The sequence below is a fragment of the Mauremys mutica genome, chromosome 2 (genome assembly GCF_020497125.1).
Source record: "Mauremys mutica isolate MM-2020 ecotype Southern chromosome 2, ASM2049712v1, whole genome shotgun sequence".
Taxonomy (NCBI): Eukaryota; Metazoa; Chordata; order Testudines; family Geoemydidae; genus Mauremys; species Mauremys mutica.
In genome coordinates, this window is record NC_059073.1 from 63,278,437 (window position 1) to 63,302,626 (window position 24,190).

Here is a 24,190-nt window from a genome sequence, read left to right on the forward strand (position 1 = left end):
GCCAGTACCCACTTTTAAGATCCAATATGGAAAACCAGATTGTACCTGCTGCAGCATCCAGACTATCATCTATTTATAGTCAAGTGATTTAATTTAGTATTCTATAGTCCACCTAGAAACTGGTGCTGCCATCTTTTTTCTTAACTGGAATTGTGAGTGAGGCCCAAGGACTGGTTGAAAGCTCAATCATTCCTTCCTTATAGATTTCCTTAATGGCCTGTAAAGCCTCTTCCCTCTTTACAACTCGTAAATGGTCTGGTGGCTGTTTAATCCCATAAATATGAATGCACAGAGGCAGCTCTTGAAGAGTGGTAAGGCACCCCTCTTCTTGTAGACCTAAATGGATTTTAAGCCAAAGCTGAGCACAGTTACATAGCAACCTGTATAGAACTCCACTGCTGCAGAAGGCACAGGCATCCCAAAGTGACCCAGCATTTTTGAGACCATCTAGGATTTTTTCCTGTGACTAAATTGGTTTCTGAATCCAGTAATTCATTCCTTTTAGCCTTGTTATTTTATAACAGAGGACTCTAAAAATGGGGAAACTTGACATTAGGTGAGTTGGATATTAACAGAATGATGACATTTTTCATTGTAAAACAGTCGTTGTTTGACCCTTCTAGTTTATCAGATACTTTTCCAAATGAATATTTCAATTTTTGTACAGTTTGGCTTATAAATTATTGTATGATGCTGTGCTGCTTAGAAGAGTTTCCAAACATAATATCAAGTAAGTCAAAATATTGTCTCTTAAAATTTTTTCATCAAGTGACCTGTCTTTTGAACCCTTAGACAGTTTAGGGTGTGAAGATAAGGAGTGGAGAACAAAGTGGCAATGTTGCTAATTTACAATCTGAAAACAATTGTTCCTTATAAAGACTATCCTTTACATGTTCAGATGGTGGAACACACTTTTTAAAAAGATGAATGAGGCTCCTTTACAGCTTCTCAGCAGCAGTTAGCCATTGAAAATTTTCCATCAGATCCATAGTCAGGCTTCTCTCTAAACAGCAGGCTCTTTCCTTAATTAATTAACTTCTATAATATAAAGTCTTGGTGATATTTCTCGGAAGTGTGAGGAGATTGCTCTTTCTCTGATAGAATGGCTGATGGTAAACAATGTGCTGCAATGGGAATCCTGCAGCTCCAGGCTCCTGCCTGTTGGCTCTCTGCTCTCACAGTTCACTTAATGGCTTTGTTTTTACATCTGTCAATGAACCAGCATGTATATTCACTTGAGTATAAAGCTCAGTGAAAGGGCAATACGTTGTTTAAAAACAAAGATTAGTGTTGCCCTAAAAAAAGGTAGTAAAGTTAATCAGCCAGGGGTTTTATATATTGTCCAACAGCATAATTTGCTTGTGTTCAACTTTTACACTATATGTCAAGCATGATGCTGATAGCTTAGCTTCTAACATGAGACATGAATGATACAAGAGACAAAAAATGCTATTTTAACTCATTCCAAATTAGTAGCCCTAAAATATTTTATAGAATGTAGGGCCTAATGACTTTTCTTGTTCACAGAATAGATGTTTATTCTTGAGTTTCTTTAGTCAGTTGATGTTGCATTAGCACCATTAGCTGACTTCATAAATTATGCAGCTATAGGTGCCTGTGTATCTGAGAACAAGATTAAACCTTGGACTGGATTAGGCTTGTTTTCTGTTGTGTTAATACTAAGGCGCATCAGGAATTTTGTGACTCACCTTTTTCTGTAGGAAAATATTGATTCAGCAACTCCAAAACTTTTCACAGGAAAGAGTCCGTTTTATTGAAACCTTTGTCAGGAAAGTTTCTTAGATACAGGATGGAATTTCAAAATGAGAGGAATTCCTCCTCCCCAGAATAGCCAACAGGCCAGTCTTTAGGGTACTCAACCGTGATGTAGTAGACACAGGTTCAAGTCCCTGCTCCTTCTGATTCTGAAATCTCTCTCAGTCTCTGGTTGGAGCTGTTCCACTGTGTATAAATAATTATGGTAAATATTAATTGGGTGAGTAAGAGTGACTGACTCTATCTATAGTCCAGTAGATTAAGGCATTCATCTGTGATTTGGGAGACTCAGGTTCAAGTCCCTGCTCTGACTCAGGCAGAGCAAGTGTCCGAGCCACTGGTCTACTGGCCATTGCAGGGCAATGGTGTGTCTTTCTCTCATTTTTCATGAAAACTTTCAAAAGATCTCAAGTTTGTTCCAATGTAGAACAAAAACAGATTTCAAAACCTTGCAAATGTTTTCTGGCCATCCCTGGTTAATATCAACCAAAGTCTAACTGGTGATTGCAAAACACAGTAATCTTTTCAAACAAAGAAAATGGAATTAAACAGTTCAGCATTCTCATTTAAACTCTAATAAACTGTTTAGGATTATTTTCATTCTTGTTTATAGATTACCTGGACAAGTTTCAGTCATCTGCTTAGAAAACACACCTTTAAGCAATGTGATCCTAAAATAATTAAGTTCCACGTAAGTACCAGTACTTGCTTTCATCAGTAAAGGCACTCGTGAACTGGCTTAATATTTTTTTATTATTATTTGCCAGTAACTACTAGATCATTGAAAATTGCAGAAAACAGTCTTCTTTTTTTTTTTCACTTGATACAGCAGTCTGTCATGCTCTGCTGAGCTAATTAAAACCAAGTGACACATGGGAAAACTTCAGAAATTTTCCTTCTTACTAGGAGATGTTTATTTTTTTTAATCATGTGGAATGAAGAGTGGAAACAAATACAAATTAATACATTTATTTTTTGCTCTTGTGCATAAAACTACATATGACTACAAAATGCCTCATAGATTTTTTTTCATTGGGGATAAAAGGGTTTAATTATGCAAATTGTAATCTAAATTTCTTAAACAAAATTGCTTATTTTCCAAAATACCACTAGTTTTCATCATGAAATACAATTCTGTTTTAAAGAATTCTGTTCTTGAGTTGCAGAAGAAGAAATGGGCATCTTCAAATACCTTCACAGTATTTTATGGGGATAAGGTAGAAGTCAGATTCTGCTTTCATTTACATAAGTGCAAACCCATTGATTTTGCAGGGTTTGTACTGCAAAAGGCAGAATATGTCTAAAGACTAAACTCTTTATGGAAAAAAATTCTTTTAAAACAATGTGCAGATGAATGATTAATTAGAAGCAAAAGTTTCTATTGGGAATGCTGACTACCTTACTTGTAGTGAGCACTGTTGTAAGTGCAGTTCCGGAATAAATATAAAGTTCAACAATAAATGCTTAGCAATAGTCTGTAAAGACAAGATTAGACTTGAAGCTACATTATTTATTCCTCTTGTAGGTATTATTTAAAGACTATTTGTATTGCAGTGACCGATGTGGTACGGCATATCTACTCAGCTGTACTTTTGAAAGAGTTTCATATTAACTCATTGCATTTTTTTTTAGACTATGGCATAGTAAGTTTATTTTATGTTTCCATTTGCATTTGGACACACAAAAATTAAGTGAATCATCTATAGTAAATGTAACTATATTAGTAGGGAAAAAATCCAGCATATCAGTTACACCCCCTCCTCCCCACGCATGACAGTGAAGTTCAAAACTATGGTTTTGTGACTCTTATACACTTAAAATTTCATCAGTACTTTTAAGCAGAAATTATGTTGGTTATTATAAGAACATATGTTAAAAATGAAAACCAGCTGTCAAGTGGAAATACTCCTTGAATGTAAGGGTTGATAGTGAAATTGTATTTAGTTAGACTGGTTTGCTAAAGATAATAAATAGGCATTTTATATGTTAGAATGTGCAGCTGTGAAACAACTTCAGTTTATGAAAATTCCCAATAATTTAGCAAATCACAGTGAAATCCTGGCCCTATTGAAGTCAATATGAAGACTCCAATAGACTTCAGTGGGGGCAGAACTTCATCTTCAGTACTCTACTGGAATCAAATACCAGTATCTGCTTTATTGATAAATGGAAATTAAAACCATTTATTTAAGTGATGTCTTAGGAGCAGTCTATTATAGGTCTTTGTGATTCATATAAATAGGGCTGTAATGAACTTCAGTCAGACCATCTATAGCTGATATTTTCAACAATTAGTACTGTAAACAAGGCTTTTATTAATCCAAGTGATGGTGGAGGTCTGGCAGACATGCTCAAAAAAGATGGCATCACTGCCTTACTATATGCACTGCTATAATAATAATTTGGTCTTATGTAGAAGCAGCAAAGAATCCTGTGGCACCTTATAGACTAACAGACGTTTTGGAGCATGAGCTTTCGTGGGTGAATACCCACTTCGTCGGATGCAATACCCACTTCTATAAGGTGCCACAGGATTCTTTGCTGCTTTTACAGATCCAGACTAACACGGCTACCCCTCTGATACTTGGTCTTATGTAGTTCCTTCCAAATGAGGATCTCAGAGCACTTTATAAATATTATTGAAGTAAGACTTATCTCTGAAAGCTAGGTCTGCATGTCCTCAGTGTGGCATCATTGTCTATTTGTAGCTGTAGGAAGCAGAATCAAAGCTGATTGGATGGCTGATGAGGGACTAGCCCCCACTTTCCGGATACCTCCTCAGTTTTGTTCTGCCTTCTGTTGCTACTGGCTGAGTGGGAGAATCCAGGGCAAGAGAGAGAATTCAAAAATAAATGAATAAGAAAAGAAAAACCTGAAGAGGTGGTTTATCTCCTGCCTGGAATTACCATAGCAACACTACCCACCCCACCACTCAAGTAACAGGCTAAGAGGATGGGGGAGAAAGGTTCAAAAACAGAAGACCAAGGATGTATTCATCCTGCTCTGTCTCCCTGCCAGTGTGCAAAAGGAGAGGTTTGTGTTTCATTCACTGCAGCTGCCTCATTCATCAGGTTAGAAAGGTTTTGCTTTGGTTGCCTTACTCCAACCCAGGAGCCTGGTTCCCACCAGCAAGGAGTCTCAGGGCCGGATTTAGGGGCAAGCAACCCAGGCTGGAATGCTGGGTTTGGGGGGTATCAGGTTTAGGGTGGTGTTATTGTTGTTAGTGTCAAAAAGGAATATAGAATGTTTGAAGTAAAACATTTCAGGTATTCTGTCTGTGGATTTGTTTTTCACTAACCTCCTAGAATGTTCTGGACATTTGTAGAATCTCACAGAACCTTCCAGACTTTCTGAGAACTACATTTTCCTCCAACCTCCTAGAATGTTGTCAGCCATTCCCTTGCGGGTATATAAAGGGCAGGGCATCACCAGTCAGTCAGTGAGATATAAGAACAAAGTGAAGTGAAGTGAGAGCCCAGCTGCAATATTGTGAACCTTGTTTTATTGTGTAATTGTGAAAGTGTACTTGTATTTTAAGCAGGGCTTTGGAGCTGTGCTCTGGCTCTGCTCCAGCTCCAGGCAAAAACCTGCAGCTCCACTGCTCCGGAGCTGCTCCGCACTCCAGCTCCAGGCTCCACTCCAAAGCCCTGATTTTAAGACATGTTTTTTAAGAGTGTAAGTAGTGACTAATAAAGTACATATTTAATGAGACGCCAGAGATATCTATCAAACCTCTATCTACTCAACAATATAAAATAAATACTGTTATTTCTTTTGCCATGCTTAACATGTAATGTTTGATGACTTTCTAAGACTGTGGAACATAAACTTTTGCTGTCCCTAATACTGTCTGCTTTCCCCTGTAGAAAATAAAAGATGCCCCTGAAGAAGCCTTCAGGAGCTTAGTATAGGAAGTGAAAAGCTCAATTGCAATCTAGTTTGCAGCAAGGGGCAAATTTGATGGGAAAATATCTCAAACAGAACAACATAGCGCAGGCTTTAGGCAGTAGCAATCGTCCCAATGCAGAAGAAAATGAGGAGTGAAGCGTAAATGATGGCAGTCCTATAACTAAGGAATTAGTAAAGTTACCTAAAGATAAGGAACGGAGGAGAGTGAAGATAAAGAAAAATGTGGTTCACACAAAAAGAAGAGTAATGACAAAGAAAAATCTGGTTTATATGAAAAGGATTGAAATGATAAAGAAGAATCAGCATTGCACGATGGCAGAAACAGCAGTGAGAAAAATTGCACACCACAAATCAATACATCAGATCCTTCTTTTTATGGCTAGCGATCCTAAAGTCTGCCAGTATTGATCGTACAATTTTGAATGGGCCAGGCAAAAGCCAGGATATGATGTTTCCAGTAAATTAGCAGAAATGACACTTCTCAAAGTCACTTTGCGAAAGAGTGCTCGAGAATGGTGAGAAACTGTATCAGTGTTGGCCAATTTACTCAAAATCAACTTACAAAGTGTTCTGTTTTTGTTGCAAAATATTTAACAAGAATGCCAAGTCATTGCGTGCACTTTCTGCATACAATTACTGGCATAAGTTAGCTGAAGCTCTGAAGCAACATGAAAAGTCACCTGGCCATTTTATGGCCCACTCCAAATGGATGGAGGTCGAGTCCAGGCTCAAGCTGAATAAATACAGAACACCAGCACATTATTAATGTAGAAACTCTGCATTGGAGGAATGTGCTTGATCGTCTGATCTCAATTACCTTCTTCCTTGCAAAGAATAATTTGGCTTTCCAGGGCTCGTTGGATAAGTTGTTCACTGAACATAACGGTAACTTTCTCAGTTTGTTAGAGCTCTTTGGGAAATACAATGATGTTGTGTGTGCATATTTACATGGAGTAATTTGTAAAGAAGCTATGGGCCATTACTGCAGCAAGACAATTCAAAATGAATTGATTGACCTTATGGCAAGGAAGGTGCTTGATAACATATTGACGCAGTTCAGCAAAGCGAAGTATTATACCATAATAATGGACTGCACTCCTGACATTAGGCACAGTGAAAAGATGTAATTTACACTAAGATTTGTTGATGACGAGGATGGGTGTATCCACGTAAAGGAATACCTTGTCTGTTTCCAGTACATGAATGACTCTACTGGAAAGGGCCTAACAAAATTGTTTATGAATGTTTTGAATGAGAATAAAATAAAGCTTCAGGTCTGCCATGGCCAAGGCTACAACAACAGCGCAGACATGAAGGGAAGAAACAGTGGCATCCAGGCAAGGATCCTTGTGCTGAATCCAAGAGCTTTCTTTGTCCCTTGTGGTTTCCATTCCCTCAACCTGGTTGTGTCAGATGCAATGTCATCTTTAGATTCAGTATCTCTCTTTGGAGTACTGCAAAGGATACAAGTTTTCAGCATCAACTATTAAGTGGAAAATCCTCACAGACAGTGTTACAAATCTGACTGCAAAGCCACTAAGTGACACTCACTGGGAGAGCCCCATTGGCAGCATAGGGCCAGTGAAGTACCAAGTGACTGAGATTTACAATGCCGTGATGGAACTGGCATAGTCGAGTAAAGCTGAGACAGAATGAGACTTTGATGAGAAGCTGCCTTGATTTTGTTGTGGCCTACAGAGACAACAGATTAGAAGATGCCATCATTGCTGCCAAAGAAATGGGAGAAGACTTAGGAGTTGAGCCTGTCTTCAAGGAAACTCGTATTCATTGGAAGAAAAGACACTTTGGTTATGAGGGCATAGATGAGATGATGGAAAGCTTGGAAGAAAAATTCAAGAGTGAGGGTTTTTTGCTTGCTTGTTGATACTGCTTGAATGCTCATCAAAGAAGAGTTTGGATAAATGAAGCACCACGAAAAGACTTGGGGGGGGCGTTGTATGACTCTAGTAAGCTCCCAGTGGACAAGAAAACAATCTTGAACAATTGTACGGAACTTCAACAGATGCTGACACATGGAGAATGTTTGGGCATCAGTGATAAAGACCTTTATGTGGAATTAGACAACACTCTTCACATTTTGCAACATGGGAAGTACTCTCCACGCCAAGTTCTCCAATTCATTCATGATGCGGAGCTGAAGGACACTTTTCCTAATGTATGGATAGCTTTGAGGATTCTGCTCATGCTTCCAGTCACAGTCGCGAGTGGTGAGTGCAGTTTTTTAAGCTCAGGCTCATTAAAACATATCTTTAATCGATGATGGCCGACGAGAGACTGACATCGCTTGCTATTTTATCATTTGAAAATGCCTTTGGAAAGCCTTGGATCTCTCTGATGCTGTGAGGACAAAGGTGAGAAAAGTGACTTTTTGAACTAAAGGACTAGGGTTAACATTCTAAGGCTGTCACCTACTGTAACACTATTTAATACTGGTCCATCCAATGTGGATACACAGTTCAGTTTCTTGATATTAATACATTTCAGTTATTCTTAAAATTAAAAAGTTTTTATAAGCTTAGAGGAAACAAATTTTTAATTTGCTTATATATGGTATGAATAAATACAGATTTACAGATCCTAGCATGCAAATTTATTGTCTTATATGACAAAGATAAATCATGCATGTAAATCATGCATCAAAGTCGTGAAATTGGCTACAAATACATTTAAAATGAGATATTCAAAGGTTTAATAAATGGAGGGAGGGAAGCGCAGAAGATGCTCCTTGCCCGAGGTGCCCTTTGATCTAGGGCCAGCCCTTGGGAGTCTGACAGCTGGGCTGCAAATGTCTTGAAGGATGACAGAAAAATGAAGATAACCTTTTGGCTGCCACAAGTGGTTACATCAAAGGGCAACAGCCCAGCGTGGGAAAGCCATAAGCAGGACCGGCTGAATCTGCCACAGACCAAGGAGTGGCTAGTGAAACCATTCTGGGCACTCGTCCTCCCGCAGTGCAGATTTCATCATCCCTCTGCCTCCCTTCCCTCACTGGGCAATTTTGTCTCCTTTCCATAGCCCCAGGGGAAGCCCGGAATTTTGCACAGAGGAATAAAGAAGGGAATCTCCCTCTCAGAAAGAATTTCCTTCCTGCGCTAGGGAGCAGCTCTTGGATTTGGCATGAAAAGTGCCTTTACCTCAGATCCTGCCAGCTTTTTGTGTCTGCTCCTCACAGTTTGGACTGCAAGATTACAGCAAAAGCAACTGGAAAAAGTCTAAGCCTGAAAAGGGGAGAGACCAGTCTTCCCACAATGCAAATTCCAATACTAGAAACAGTGCCTGACTATGGGCAGTAAACTTCTGACCTAGTGGGAGACTATTAAAATTAAAAAACAAATGGCCTCTCTCCATATTAGACAGACGGGTCCTGGATATGCATCATAGAATTTTCAAAGATACCAAATCATCGTTTTTGCCCTTCTTGAATACCCTCAAATCCCCAAAAGATTTGAAAAAATGCTAAAGGCCATAGATCAGATTTTTCAAATAGGCATGATAGAGAGAGATCGTGAGACAGAGATGTTCTCTGGCTACTGCTCAGTCTTGTTTCTGGTACCCAAGAGTTCCAAGGAGGATAGCGTGGTGCTGGGCTTAAAATACCTGAACAAGTTCATGTGGGCAGGGGGCAGATTCAGGATAGAGATTTTGAAGTCCATGGTGGCAACAATCTGCCTGGTGGATTACCTTACGTCAATCAATTTGAAGGAGACCTATCTTTGTGTACCAGTTCACCAGGTGCGCAGGAAATTTCTGCAATTCAGTCATGAGACCAATCATTTTCAGTACAAAGTGCTGCCTTTTGGACTGTCATCCGCACCTTGAGTATTTACAAAAGTCCTTGTTGTTCTGATGGATTTTCTCAGACAGAAAGGATTACAAGTCTGTTCTTTCCTGGATGACTTTCTAGTGAGAGCCTTATCAAAGGAGCGGTCCACTCAAGCAACTAAACATTGCAACATCAGGGATTTATAGTAAATTTTGGAAAGCGTCATCTTCAACCACCTCAGCACCTATTTCATCTTGAAGTGTTGATAGACACATAGGCCCACACAATATATCTGCCAGCCAAAAGATGGGCTAAGATGAGATCAGCAATTACTCTCCTGAGGAGGTGCCCAGTGATGTTGATAGACACCCCAATAGGTGTTCTAGGAATGATCATGTCCTGCATAGGGAGAGTGCCTTGGGTAAGAAAACATATGAGGACTCTCCAGTTTCCTTCTGTTCCTTCCCTGCCATTTTCTGATATTTCCATCCTGAAAAGTGAATGTTCCATCATTTGTGTTGAAATTCCTGGATTGGTGGATGAGTCTAGAGAGATTCCCTGAAGGGATGACCATGGTGGAGCCAGAGAGGTCTGTCATAACAACAGATGCCAGTTTGGAAGGATAGGAAGCATTTTCCAAGAAGTTGTGGATCCAGAGACATGGTCCTCAGAACAAAAGAAAAGCATAAATTTTCTATGCTCTTAAACAACTGACCTCAGCATTGCAGAATGGTTATATTCTGGTAATTACGGGCAGTACATCTATGATGGCATATTTAAGCTATCAGAAGTATGTGTTCAGGGATCTACAAAAGGAAGCAGCATCATTGATGCAGTGGGTGGAGGCCTATCTATGGTCTGTCAGGGTCTTGTGTATCAATGACACCAGCAGTGTGAAGGCTGACTGGCTCAGCAGAAGGAAAATCGATCAGATGAAATGGAGTCTTCACAAGAAATGCTTCCAGTTGATCATCAAAAATTTTGAAGTTCCAATCCTGGATCATTTTGCATTCAAGGCAAACCAGAAGGGTCACCAATACTTTGCAAACCAAAGGAAGCCAGGAGCCTTAGGCATAGATGCTCTGTCACTTAAGTGGCCAAATGGACTTACTTTATGCTTTCCTCCAGTACCCATCTGTGACGTTCCCCTGGTGTTATCTGGACCGGTGATCTGCTAGGTCACTCCAATCCTCAACTCTGGGAGCCAGCCTTGCTCTGCTCTGCTGTGAGAACCCCCACTCCTGGGCTGTTCACTCACAGACTCTAGCATGTAAGCTGCTCTCAGCTACGTGAGTGAGCACTTTTGGCCACCCGCTGCTTGGATTGTGCAACCGAATTACACTAGCCAATAACTCCAGTCCCAGACACAACCCTAGGAACCTCCATCTTGCAGGGTCCAGTTATGCCCGCTGGACGCTGCAAGCTTATGTGAGTTGGTCAGTTTAACAAAGAAATTGACATATACCAGGCTTGTTGTCCCAAGGGGAGTCTCTGACATGCTTCAAACCAAACACATTTATTAATGACAAAAGATAGATTTTAAGTGATTATAAGTCAAAGCACAAGAAGTCAGATTTGGTCAAATGAAAGTTAGTTTGTTAGTTTGTTCGTTACCCAAAGTTAGTTAGTTACCCAAAGTTAGTTACTTAGTTTGTTCGTTACCCATGGTGTCCTTTGACTCTCTCCTGTAACCAGTCACTGGCTTTTCTTTCCCTCCAGTGTTCCCCTCTGCATGGGCTCTTAAATGTAATCATGTTTCTGGAATTTTGGTATCTCAGGGTCTGGCAAGATAAGGATCCAGGGGGATCCTGCACATTGGCTGGCCCCTTTGGGGAGCAGTCTCCCAACCCCAGGGCTGTACATAGGCAGAAAATCCAGCTTCCCTTTTGGGATTACCCTGTGTTTCCCTCTCCCAACACTGAGTCCTTCCCTGCCCCCTAGAGGGCTGTGATTTGTGCTCTCTGGGCTAGGTGTATTTATCCTTTGATCAGATGCACCTTTTGCCAGCAGCTTTTCCATAATTACTCCCAGTCTCTCACCAGCCTGGGGGAAAACACCCCCCTGTCTGTCAGTTGGGTCATCTGTATTCTGGCAAACTACCACCTGCCAATTTCCTGGTCCCAACTCCTCTGTTATCACAGGCATTGGAGCTGCATCTTGATTTAAAGAGACACAGTTACGTTCCAAAAATTTATCAGAAATGTCATTCTGACAAACTGGGAGCTGGATTGGGGTACCCTCCACCATCCCTTTCTCTGTCCCTGAGAAGTCAGCTGTGTGACTGCTCCCCTCCAGGAGGTCAGTTACACAGTTCCTTCTCAAAACCTGGGTCACAGGCTGAGTCCCTGGATGCACCAATGCTGACTCAGCCATTCTGTCCTGGGCATCCTCTCCCAAGTGACTAGTGAGGAGACATTCCTGTACCCCCACTATTCCTTCCCCAGTTTCCTCCTCTGGGCTCCCTCCTAAGACACATTTCTCTGTGCTCCCTAGGAAGGATTCTGTCCCTTGTTCATCTGCAAAACTCTGCCAGCTAACAACTGGGACAGTTTTCTTAATCACTGACAACAACTCTCCTGCCCCTGCGCCAAACTACAGAGCATCACACCATCATCATCAGGTAATAGAGAAAATCAGAAAGGAAGAAGCAGAAATTATCTTTGTGACCTCCTATTGTCCCTGGAGGCCTTAGTTTCCCAACCCTTCTACAGTCGTGTAGTAGAGCCAGAATGCACCGGAAGGACAATCCAGCTCCACTATACCACTGTGCCCTTCCCTCTGCAGTGTAGGGGTAGGGTTAGAAAGCAGCAGGGGGCAGGGTTAGAAGGTGAGACTGGCAGGGAGATGCTGCAGTTTAAGACTACACCACTGCTTGTGAACATGTCAGTGGAGCCATCATTGTTCTTCAATCCAGGGCCAGATTTATTATCCAGTGGTCCAGTTCTTCACAAAGATTTAATCAAGTTAAATCTAGAAACCTGGTATTTGAAAGAAAGTTTCTAGAATGAAAGGATTATTCTGCTGGGCTCATTGAAATGCTATTAGCATATAGGAGAAAATCAACAACAAAGCTTACTCAAGGATCTGGTCTAAATTCTAAGTTTGGCGTAGACAGAGAAATATTTAGCATTATGTAGCCAAAGTGTTTTGTATTCTAGAGTTTTTACAAGATGGTTTTGTTATCAGGTTGCAGACTAATACCTTAAAAGTATGTGGTTTTGCACTGTCTGCAATTTTGAATATATCCAGAAAATCTTCCATTTTCCACCAAAGGGACATACAGTATTTGACTATCAAAAATGACCTTTTTGATCACTATCACTTTGGCAAGAAGAGTGTCAGAACTGGGAACTCTGTCAGTTGATCCATCCTGCTGCATCTTTCACAGAGATCAAGCGGTTTGAAGAATGGGTCCCATCTTTATTCTAGTGGGGCACCAGATTTCACTCAGTATGAGTGATGGCGGTCTCATGGACTGAGAAAGCAATGAAATCTGTAAAGCTGCAACTTGGGCATAGATACACTTACCAAGTTTTACAAGATAGATACTCAGCCTTCAGCCAGTGCAGCTTTTGGTAGACAGGTCCTGCATGCTGTAGTGATTCCTTAGAACAGGGGTCGGCAACCTACGGCACGCGTGCCAAAGGTGGCATGCGAGCCAATTTTTGATGGCACGCAGGGCAGGCTTAGCTGCTCAGCCCACCGCCGCTCTGGGGTTCCCACTGCTGGCCCCTTGCCAGCCAGGATCCCGCCGCCGGTCCCACTCAGCATCCGCTGCTGGCCTGGGGAAAGGAACCCCAGGCTGGCAGTGGGATGAGACCCCGGCTGGCAGGAGCTGGCGGCTGAAACCTCAGAGTGGGGCTGGCGGAGACACTCAGCCCACCCCTGAAACCCCAGAGCTGGGTGGGCTGACCCGCTCAGCCTGCTGCCGCTCTGGGGTTCCGGCTGATGGCCCCTTACCAGTCAGGGTCCCCGCCACAGCCCCACTCACCTTGCTTCCAACGCAGGCCCCCTGCCAGACAGGGTCCAGGCTTCCGGACCTGCTTAACCCTACCAGCCACCAGCTTCACTCACCTCAGCTGCCAATCTGGGGTTCCAGCCGCTGACCTCCTGCCAGCCGGTTATCAACTTATAACTCAGAAGCCTGTGTGCAGCTTAAAGTATCTAAATACCTGCCACCAGACACTGGAAAACTCAGCAAGGAAAAGCAAGGGCAAGGATCACACTAAACTAATAAGATCTGCATTTTAATTTAATTTTAAATAAAGCTTCTGAAACATTTTGAAAACCTTGTTTACTTTACATATAACAGTAGTTTGGTTATGTATTATAGACTTATAGAGAGACCTTCTAAAAAACGTTAAAATGTATTACCGGCACGCAAAACCTTAAATTAGAGTGTATACATGAAGACTCAGCACACCACTGCTGAAAGGTTGCCGACCCCTGCCTTAGAGTAAGGGAATCCTTTTTCTCTGTGACATTATTTTGTACCCTCCCTCACAGGCACCAACTTTTCAAACTACCAGAGGATGCTCGACCCCCAGCTCTGCCCCAGTCCCTGCCCCCAACTCCACCTCTACTCTCAAGGCCCACCCTGTCTCTTCCCACCCCACCCCCGCCCCACCTCTTCCCACCCCTGCTCCATTCCCTCCCCATTTCTTCCAGACCAGTTCCGCCTCCTCCTCTGAGCGTGCCACATCCCCGCTCCTCCCTCTGCCAGCCTCCCTGAATGCCACAAAACAGCTGTTTGTGGTAGGTGGGAGGTGTGGGGAGGGAGGAGGAGGCGCTGATCTGTGGGGCCCGCCGGTGAGCAGGAGGCACTGGGGGGGGTGAGAGCTGATGTGGAGGATCCCGGTATGTGCCACGCACCCACCATTTTTTCCCCATGGGTGCTCCAGCACCTATGCCCTCCCTTAGAATTTTGTCACTGCTGAGAAAATCCCACACTGAGAATCCTGTGGACCTACGCCTGAAAGAGAATGGCAGAATTTGTGGTTGCTTACCTGAAAATGTTCCTTTCTTCAAAGGCATAGGTCCACAGACGTACCCCTCTCTGAAAAAGTGAGATCTGTTTAACTTATGCTTAAAATTCTCAGCAGTAAAATGTTTCTTGTTCATCATCTTCTGATGTTGAGTATTATTTTGCAAGGTCCTGATGCAGGACAAGAGATTCATTTTTTGTCTCACAGCCCAGAAGGGCTAGTTTTGGAAGCATCTCAAAACTGAGAGGGTTTCCGGAATTTGGGAGCTCGTCCCTCATCAGCCATCCAATCAGCTTTGATTCTGCCCCCTACAGCTACAGACAGATGACAACCCCACACTGAGGATCTGTGTGCCTGTCCCTTTGAAGAAGGGAAAATTTCCAAGTAAGCAACCACAGATTCTCCTATTGCAACACCTCACTCATGTATCTGCCCTCTCGCTCTTTTAAGAAAATTGCAGTATCTCATCGAAACAATAGTTTTGTGCCAAGATTGCTACTAACCTTGCAAATACATAGACCGTTCCATTTTGGGTGCTATGCATAGGCAGATTGAATTTAATACTTAATCACTGACTTGAGGCAAATCCTGATCACCTTACTCACCTTCAACTGAAGCCAATGAGTCATGTGAATAAGATGAGGATTTGTCCACATTTTAAAATAAAATATTTTAATAAAAGAATATAAACAAGAAAAAGATAAACCAGAAGAATTTACCTTCTCAGAACTATGCTGAGGAATGATATAATCAGAAGTCCACATGTATTCCATTATTAGACCCATGGGCTTGGGTCACGGGCAAGTCATCCCCATGCAGAAAGTGAGCATACTGAACAAATATATTTATTGTTTAATTGAAATTCAGTATCAGATCAAACTCAATCAATGAACATTAATGCTATTTTATGTGTTTGTCACTGTAAATTATTCTGACAGATGTTGCCTCTCTTTTCATACATTCTAGGTCATGTTTGACCCTTCATATCTTAAAAATACATATTAAATATCTTTTTAAAACTACATATAAGATCCACTGAGGATTGTGCATAGCTTGAACAATGAAAAAGCTAATTATTGCTTGATTACTTAAATATGTCACTGAAAGAGCAATGAACATTAAATGAATAATCTATCTTTTTTGTTAATGTAAAAATAATAGCAATTTTGCATTGGTTAAAATGTTAGTTTTAAGTATGCCTAAAGAAATGTGTGTATTGGGGGATGTAATTAAAAGAAAATAAATCATTTAAGTATTTTAAAGATTCCTATTACCTCCCAATGGGATACAGCACTATTAATTTTCCCTGAGTAGAGAAGTTGTTGAAATTCTGATGTTGTAAAATTAAACTGTAAATATCAGTTTCAGCCCACATTTTCTTGCTAGTAGAATCAATATTTTATAGGTTTGCTATTCAGAAGGTGTGCAGAAAGCCCTGTTTTGCCTATGTAATATGTGTTTATATAACTAGGAATAATGGCAATATCTTTAAGTGATGTATCAGGAAATGAGTGGTGAAAACCCTAGTGTCTGCCCTTGCACCTAAGCAAAATCAGCTCTCCTAGCAACCAGCCATTTCCTGGATGACTAGTCCAAGAGTTGGAAGTATTTGGGGTGATCAGTTTTACTTCCACATCCCCTCAGCTATTAGTCACATGCTCCTTGTCAGACTCAATTGCATACCTGCAAATGCCTTTGAATTGTATTGTCTGTTCTGTGTATTGTGGTTCTTTGTAATCCCCAGTATGAAATAAACTAAACATATGTATGATCACATACAATTATATAACATGTTTAAACATGTTTTCAGTTTATTATCTCCAGATGGCTCATATAGTACAATACACACAATGCATATCCTAGAACATTTTAATTGATAATGAGGTTATATTAATTATGCATCCAAAGCATGATCTTTGCAGTCACACTTTCATTTAATGTTAACGAATAGAATTAACTGAAAGAAAACTTGGTTAATGTAAATTTACAATGTCTGGTGGTATCTCATACCTTTCCAGAACGTTGAGTTCAGCAAGACTCAAACCTCTGAAAACCAGGAAATACACCGTTGAGGTACACAGCAAAGCTACCTTAACTCAGGCCCCCTGGAGCTGGCGGTAGCCACTGGGAATTATCTACATGCACTCCAGCTGGATTCATTGTGTTAGGTGCAGTTGTATTGAATGGTGGAAGAAATAGTTGGAGCAGCTTGGCAAAGCTGTGATTGTGATATAAGGAAATATGAGCAGTCCTGCCCCTCTCAGGAGGGGTGGGTCTGAGCCCTTCTCTCAATCCCATGTCTTCCTGCCACCCCCGGAGGAGAGAGATGCATGTGTACTGTGACAGATACAATATGCCTCATTTCAGTCAGGAGTTCTTAGGATGTGTCAGTAGCAGTCCACAGGGCAGAGGGATTGTCAGCAGCTGGGTGGGCTGTAAGAGTGATCTGTAGGTTTAATGATGGCTAAGTGAAAGTAAACTGTTAAGTGGAATCCTGAGTGAAAGGTGAAGGGGTTGGTAAAAGGATTGTGAAATTTATCAAGTGTGGTGGTTTTCTGTAGGCTGAGTGTTTGAGTGCAGGGCTCCTGTTCTGTACTGTTCACCTAAGCACAAGTTTTGCCTTAGGAAAGAGAAGGTGCTAAGACACTGTCCCATTTGCTATTCCTTGAATGTTCTGCACTATCTGCAAAGGCAGAGGACGAGTATGTGTGTTATTGCTGTATTGGGGCATCACTCAGAGGATAGAGCTAAAGTTGCATTGGCATGTACCTTACCTCTTTATCTCCTGGTTTTCAGAGATTTGAGTTTTGCTGAATTTGATGTTCTGGAAGGGCACAAGATATCACCAGGTAACCTTAATTCTTCATTAAATAAGGAGGTTTTGTCTGTAGGTTTCCTAGTTTGTTTTGTTTTGTTTTTTGTTGTTTTTTTTTAACAGAATGAGAAATATTTTTGGTAGGAGTAGAGTTCATTTAAGCAGTTGTAGTTATCACTTAGGTTTGCAGTTGAGGTGCTACTATGGCTAGCTAAAGGTAAAAGATGTTATGTGATTCTTAAGTGGTCTTCCCCTCTCCTGCATACTTTGTCAGATTGGAATGGTGATAGTGGTCATGCTTTGAAATGTTTGGAGGGTGAATTGCTGACAGGGCAGGTCTGTGGTCCAAAATCTTGGCAGTTTTATTCCATGTTGGTTACAGTAACTTTAATCAATTGAGAGAAGACTGGTGTATGTCTCTCCTCCTCTCCCCCACCATCCCCTGCAATATATATTCCCCCACCAACATTTCCAACTAATCCCTTCCTTTCCCATCTCATTAAGTCAGTAGCACTTTAAAAGCCATTAGCATGTAAAAAGTTGTTCCTGGCTATCTGGTGGCCTCTGCTGCTGCATAATATACCACAGGCAGCTACTTACTGCAGGTTGCGCATTCCCTTGGTTACGTAGCACAAGCAGTATGCCCAACCAGGTCCAGTGCCTCCACTAGGCCCCCCCATCAGGTCCCCTCATCCATGCTTTGGCCAGGCCTCCATAGCCATGCCCCTGGTCCACTCAATTCCCCTCCCCCAACTTCATTTCCCCCACACCACATGGGGTGACATGTACCTTAACTTTGTATTTCCTGGTTTTCAAATGGGAGAGCAGGCAGAAGGGCTCAGATTCCCCAGATCCAAGCCCCCTTCAGAAAAAGTAGAGGGCTCAGATGGCCCCCCAACTCATATGGGGGGAAGGGAGAGGGACTCAGACTCCTCTAGCAGGGCAGGGGACCCAGTTTCAAGCACACACACACAGAGGGAGATTCTGACCTCCTCAGAGCAGCAGGGTCCCCAGAATCCAGCACACTCACAGGAGGGTAAAATGTGATGCTGATAGGATGCCTAATTCTCTGTATTGCTCTTACCAACCACCCTCAGCTAAACTAGTAAATGGACCATAAAAACTAATACTGTACTTAAGTGTTTATTGAGGGAACTGAATTGTTCATGACTATGAACAGTGACCTGTTCATCTTTACTTTACAAAAAAGTTTGAGATTCTAGACTTTACATGTGAAATCAAGAAAAGACTTTTATTTTAGACATTGAGCCCTTTCAGGAAGAATATATGCAACAAAGCACAGACACTTCTTGGCTGTATACCATTGCCCCTTTTGACCTGAGCAGCTAGTCAAAGTTTGGGTCCCTGTGGATGTTCCCCTTGGGAGTAGAAATTGACGATGGAGTCTGGTATTTTCTTGGATGCAGTCTTGTTTATTTGCAACTGTGGCAGGGTAGACTAGGTCCAGATGCTCCCTGCTGGAGGCCTTGTTGCCCTATAACACCCTGCCCCAGAACAGAGAAGAGAGAAGTCCTCCAGACAGCCTAGAATGGCTGCAGAGGAGCGGCCCAGCAGAGGGGCTGATGGAGTAGCCAATCAGGGGCCAGAAGGACCCTATATAAGGCAAGCAGCAGAGCAGAGAAATTCAGTTGCTGTGTGGAGCTCGATGAGGGAAAACTGGGTGCTTAGATGAACACCAGCAGGACCATGGACAGCTCACTGCGGAGAGCTCACCAGACAGAACCGAGCTCAGGGAAGACTGCCAAAGACCAGGTGCCTGGCTGGCCGGATAGAATAGCAGCAGGACCACGAAAAGGTCAGTACAGGCTGGCTGAGCCCAGGGAACTCAGCACAGAACCTGGCCAGACCTGAGGAGGGTACTGAGATGGGACCTGCTCGTCTGGTTGCTGACTGAGCTCAGAGAGGACTGCTGACAAGGACACCAACTGAGGGTATTGAGATGGGCCCTGACGGGATGGTTGAAGAAGGCAGTGCCTCTGGGTAGAAGTCTAAGAGGTATGGTCCTATACCAGAGCCGAGATAAGAACTTGGACTGTATACCCCAGAACTGAGGACAGTGCATGCAACTCCGCCAGAGGGCTGAGTTGCTGAAGACCTGCTAAGAGAACCATCAGCCGAGGCGGTGCTTGCAAGAGGCGGGTACCACACCAATATAAGAACTAAAACCAAAAGCAGGCTCACACCCAATCAACCAAAGTGGACTGCCCATGACAGGCAGGTGCCATCCTGAAAAGACTGTGATTGCAGGTATATCGGCCAGAGAAAAGGGGATGCTCATGAGAGGTGGATGTTGACCCCATTAGAGCAAGGAATATATAAAACCCTGTTTCTCCAAATGCAGGAGTAACCGAAACCAAAAGGAAATTGTTTCTTTGCTTACAGACCCAAGCCTCTTGAGCCAGCACCAGACTAGAAGCCCCCTCTCTAGCTTCTTCAAAGGCAGGGGCACAATTGGGGGGGGGGTGCAGGCCCCCCTTGACCCCTCACCAGAGCTGGAAATTTGGTCCAGCTGCCCCTCCAAATTTGAATGGTGTTGCAATTCCATATGCCTGGTTTCCCCCCAACCTTTGAAGTCCTTCTGGCACCCAGGACACTGGGCACTTGCAGACCCCATGGAGAAGCACAGTAGGGGGGCACCAGGAATCCTCAGTCCCCAGGAAGATGTGAGGTTTGGATCTGGGCTTTTGGTGGTTCCTGGGGAAGCAGAGATGTGGAAGGATGATGGGGTTTGATGCTCCCAGAACCGCCTAGCCCCTGGTGGGGATGGTGCTTTTCAGCTTGATTGCCTCCCTGGATAAGAACTTGGGGCTGGATGTGGGGCGGAGAGATCAAGAGGCTGGGTGTGGGTGGGGAAAAGCTTGGAGCAGTGTGTGTGGGAGAGTGTGGGGCTAGGTGTGGGGCAGTGGTAGGGTCCCCTCCCCTAGAATTGCATGCAGCTTATCATAGAAGCAGCATGCCTGGGGCTCTGACCCGAAGCAGCCATTTGCCTCTTTGGTTTTTTGGTAGGCTTGCCTAAGCTCCTTAATTTTCATGCGGCACTGCTGTGGGTCCCTGTTGTAGCCTCTGTCCATCATGCCCTTGGAGATTTTTTCCAAATATTTTGGCATTTCATCTTTTGGAACAGAGTTCTGATAGCACGGATTAATCTCCTCAAACAGTGATCAGATCCAGTACCTTCTGTTCTGTCCATGCTGGAGCTCTTTTGCGATTCTGGGACTGCATGGGCACCTGTGCTGATCAGCTTGCCACGCTGGCCAAACAGGAAATGAAATTCAAAAGTTCCCGAGGCTTTTGCTGTGTATCTGGCTAGTGCGTCTGAATTGAAAGTGCTGTCCAGAGCAGTCACAATGGAGCACTCTGGGATAGCTCCCGGAGGCCAATAACGTCCAATTGCGTCCAGCCCTAATCTCCTCATTGGGGAGGAGTACAGAAATCAATTTTAAGAGCCCTTTAAGTTGACTATAATGGCTTTGTCGTGTGGATGGGTGCAGGGTTAAATCGATCTAATGCTGCTAAATTCGACCTAAACTCATAGTGTAGACCAGGGCTATGAGTGGGAGCCACATGTACAAATACTCAAAAAAATGATACTTGCCTGACAATAACAGTCCTTCTGCTAAATGTTTTATCACTGTGGATCCCACGCACTGCCTTCCATCCCTGCTTTTTTTGAGTTTTCCTTAAACTGAGATTCTGAATTAGTGAGGGAACTTAGCTCTCGCTGCGGGTGCTCTACCGTTTATCCCATTGGTTGTGGGGAGGTGAGGACGTGGAGGATGCAGGTGTGTCTCAACAGACACTGCTATTCAGAGATTCTGATCTTGTGCATGGATATCTAAAATAGGATCCACATGGACAAAACATCTTGAAGAACCATAGTTACTGTATGATAAGTAACAGCTTTTCTCTAAAATGTTTCTAGTGTATGTGATTGGACATGTCCATTACCAAATATTTTGCAAGTGTGTGTGTGTGGGGGGGGAATTTGATCCAGCTGAGTGCATATTTCAATGAACCCCAGGGCTTGTTTCTAGAATGTAATATAAATTTATTTTAACAATGAGTAAGAATTGTATAGCTGTAAAGCGCTCTGAGTTCAGATGCATTAAAATGTTTTTTATAAAAGTAAGTTTAAAATACTGTCAGCTTCTGAGCACACCATGTGTTGTCCTTCAAGCTCTGATCTTTGGTGACATTGCTGCTTCAACTTTCTGATGCAGCAGGCTGCATTAGCAAGGGAGATAAGTGTCTGCACTGAGACAGCTCTTCAGTGCTGGTGCCCTGGTTCACCCAGGAGTTGAGGTACCAGTGCCATGGGTAGCTGAGCAGCTCTGTGCCAAGGCATTGATTCTTGAAGGGCGACCAGGGAACAGCACTAGGCAAGTTACTTGTCTTCACTGAGGCATCAACACTTGAACTCTCCATAATGCTGCTTTGACCATCCCTACAATACACCAGCATGCATGTACATGTACAAAATTCAGTTCTGCAATCTGTACATAAAACTTAGTACCAAATTTAGATCAATCACTAACAAAATTCATTGACATGAGTTTTCCTAAACATTACTAAAAAACAGATCTTGCAGCTATTTTTAATCTGATAGTATAATCTCACTTAGATACAGGGATACAAAACTATGCACAGAACTTTGTATAATACAATTATGAAAGCTACACCAATCCTGTAACACATGATAAAATAACCAATAAATGTAGTCAGAGTTCAGGGTTGCTTATTGGTTGTTCAAGATGATGGTACATATATGTGAGCTATCAGTATTAGAAGGGAGGTAGTCTGTGATTCAGAAGGGGAACTGATCAAATGAGTTTCAGAAAAGGTTTTGAATGATGTTTATTTCCTTGCTTTTTTGTTTTGCCTTGGTGAGTTCTGCAGTTTAGCACAGTGGTCTCGAAACTTTTTTGATCACGCACCCCGCCCCCCCAAAAAAGCCACTCGGACTCTCAGCCGAACTGCCGAGGGAGGGGGGGCGGGGAAAGTGGCACTGTTCCGGCGGTGCTCCTCCTGCCACGCACCCCGAAGGATCCTCTTGCTCACCCCCTGGGGTGCGTGCACCCCACTTTGGAGACCACTGGTTTAGCAAGCTTAACTCAGAGTTAAAGATATATTTTGTAGGGGATTGATATATAAGTGCACATCAGCACATGCTGTGTGTCTGTGTGTGGGTGTATGTGCATGGCATACATTCAGGGACAATGAATGGTAAATGTTAAACGTGATTGTGACCAACACATTTGGCTTAGAAAAAATGTGACTGTGCTTAACAGTGTGTTTTTTATTTTGGTAACAGTCACCTGACCTTGAAAGACTCTCAAAGTTCACTGCCAATAAAAGATCTATTGGAACCTCATCTCCTCAGTTAGATACCCCTGTAACCAGAGACTGCAGAGACAACTACATCTTTCTGTTCACTTAATTCTCAACAGAATTTATTGCAACATCATAATTAGAGTATATCAGAGCCAGTGATGAAATGATCCAAGCAAGAGCCCAACATTTTAATTCAAAAAACACTAAAGAATATTTTGTACAAGAAGATTTTCCTTTTTTGCTCACATAGAACAGTGTGACCACTATTTTGCATAATATGTGTGGATGCATTAATTTATGCTTATTTTATGGTAACATCTTCTGAAATAAAGTGATAGTTTCAGTTTGGTGATAGTTTCATTTATATGAGAGGAATGCTATAACTACCAATTATACAGATTTTGCTTCCATTAAAATCTGAAATTAATGGGGGTTTTTAATACAAATTTACATGGATAATCTTGACAATTATCAGTCTGTTTTGAACTTATATTTTTGGGAAATATTTGCTAAGATGTTTGTGGTGAGGCAACTCAATTATGGCGATTCCAGTCAATCTGCTTTCAAGCCTGGGCATGGTACAGAAACTGCAGTAGTTGCATCGATTGACCTCCTGGCAATAAATGAAGACCAAGTGTCCATGCTGATTTTTCTTAGATCTATCAGCAGTCTCTGAGAACTGATCCTAAAATTTTGTGTAAATGATTGTGGTCCTAAACAACCTAGTTAAGACTGCTCTGAGGGGCTCCCTCTTCTAAGGAAAAAAAAAGAGTCAGAGCTGGGCAATTGCTCATCTTGCCTTAGGGCTCCCTCTCGTGTGAAGTACTGCAGGATTTCCTCTTATCACCCCTCTTGCTCAATGTGAGGCCACTAAGGGTATGTCTACACTGCAATTAAAAACCCATGGTTCTGTGTCAGCTGACTCAGGCTCATGGGGCAGGGGTTAAGGGGCTATTTAATGGTGGTGAGACATTTGGGCTCAAGCTGGAGATGCATCCTAGAGCTTGGGCTCCAGCCCAAGCCCAAAAGTTTACATTGCCATGAAACAGACTCTTAGCTCGAGCCCCAGGAGCCCAAATCGGCTGACACAGGCCAGCTATGGTTGTCCGATTGCAGTGTAGACTTACCCTGAGAGTGTGAGTGAAGAGCTATGGGCTATTGTGACTTTGATATGCCATTGACATTTAGGTCTACATTTCATTTGGTCTGACCTGACTCGTGTAGTTGAGTTATTTACTCACTAGGGAAGCAATCAGAAGAAATGGCAGAGATTATATCAGCCCTCTGATTGAGCAAGTTTGTTACTCAGGTTTGCAGTATAAGGGTTCTGTTAAATATTAGCATCTCTAGGACACCCAAGTTACAGCTGAGGCCAAGACTGATTTTTTTCACCCATGCTCACAAAGGAGTGCATTACCTTCTCTTTTGGATGCTGACCTCTCTTCAGGTATTAGTGCCTTTGTCATCTCAAGATTAGACAGCTACAGTATGCACTACATTAATACATTTTAAGTAAGGCTGTTGATTAATCGCAGTTAAATCACACGATTAACTCAAAAAAATTAATTG

The 24,190-nt window shown here is 42.5% G+C and overlaps 1 protein-coding gene across 8 annotated transcripts in view; it reads left to right on the forward strand.

Annotated features, from left to right (window-relative positions):
• PPP1R42 (protein phosphatase 1 regulatory subunit 42) overlaps nucleotides 1-22,964 on the forward strand; it is a 53,889-nt gene extending 30,925 nt beyond the window's left edge. For 3 of the 8 annotated variants that reach the window (XM_045006362.1, XM_045006364.1, XM_045006365.1), the window contains exons 9-10: nucleotides 11,963-12,089; nucleotides 14,769-16,226. In XM_045006362.1, coding sequence (XP_044862297.1) covers nucleotides 11,963-12,089; nucleotides 14,769-14,903 — 262 coding nt within the window. In that variant the 3' untranslated portion in view covers nucleotides 14,904-16,226. Of the gene's footprint in view, nucleotides 1-2,389; nucleotides 2,468-11,962; nucleotides 12,090-14,768; nucleotides 16,229-17,250; nucleotides 17,304-22,601 lie in introns of those variants that run through there. The other 5 variants (XM_045006366.1, XM_045006370.1, XM_045006371.1 and 2 more) reach the window with 5 other exon arrangements.
• Nucleotides 22,965-24,190: the final 1,226 nt, after the last annotated feature.